The sequence below is a fragment of the Fulmarus glacialis genome, unplaced genomic scaffold (assembly GCF_000690835.1).
Source record: "Fulmarus glacialis isolate BGI_N327 unplaced genomic scaffold, ASM69083v1 scaffold12659, whole genome shotgun sequence".
Lineage (NCBI taxonomy): Eukaryota > Metazoa > Chordata > Aves > Procellariiformes > Procellariidae > Fulmarus > Fulmarus glacialis.
Window position 1 is genome coordinate 12465 of NW_009232669.1, and position 450 is coordinate 12914.

The 450-nt window shown below is 55.1% G+C and overlaps 1 protein-coding gene across 1 annotated transcript in view; it reads right to left on the minus strand.

Moving 5' to 3' along the window:
- Positions 1 to 450, minus strand: part of ZNF541 (zinc finger protein 541) — a 15206-nt gene that overhangs the window by 10387 nt on the left and 4369 nt on the right. Inside the window, 1 exon segment of the mRNA XM_009585007.1 lies at positions 283 to 403. Within this exon segment, the coding sequence (XP_009583302.1) occupies positions 283 to 403 (121 nt within the window).

A 450-nucleotide genomic window follows, 5' to 3' on the forward strand; every position in this document is an offset into this window, starting at 1 on the left:
GCGCGCAAGCCCAACAAGAAGCCAGGTGAAAGGCTACATATCACGTTACTAAATATCCCAAGGCTTGATCTCGTTAAATTATTTCTAAACCTTTGGCACTGGATTAATTAGTTAATGGTTTTGAGAGCTCTCTGGATGTGTAAAGCGCTAAGTACTGTCACTGGCGAACCTAGAGCTGTCAGCACTAATAAAAAAGCACAAGAAAGGAAGACAGTAAACGGCTCCGAGACCCAAACTCAAATCACAGACGGCTAGAAGCGAAGCGAGAGCACGCCGACGTACTTGAATCCTGTTGAAAATGGTCAGCCTGCGCGTCCCCCCGGCCGCAGGAGCCGAGGAGAAGGAGGCCATGGCCACCTGGCTCGGGGGAGCCGCGCAGCTCAGGCCGAACGTCAGCCTCTCCCTGCGGACGGCAGGCAGACGCCACGACCGGCCAGCACCCGCCGGCGC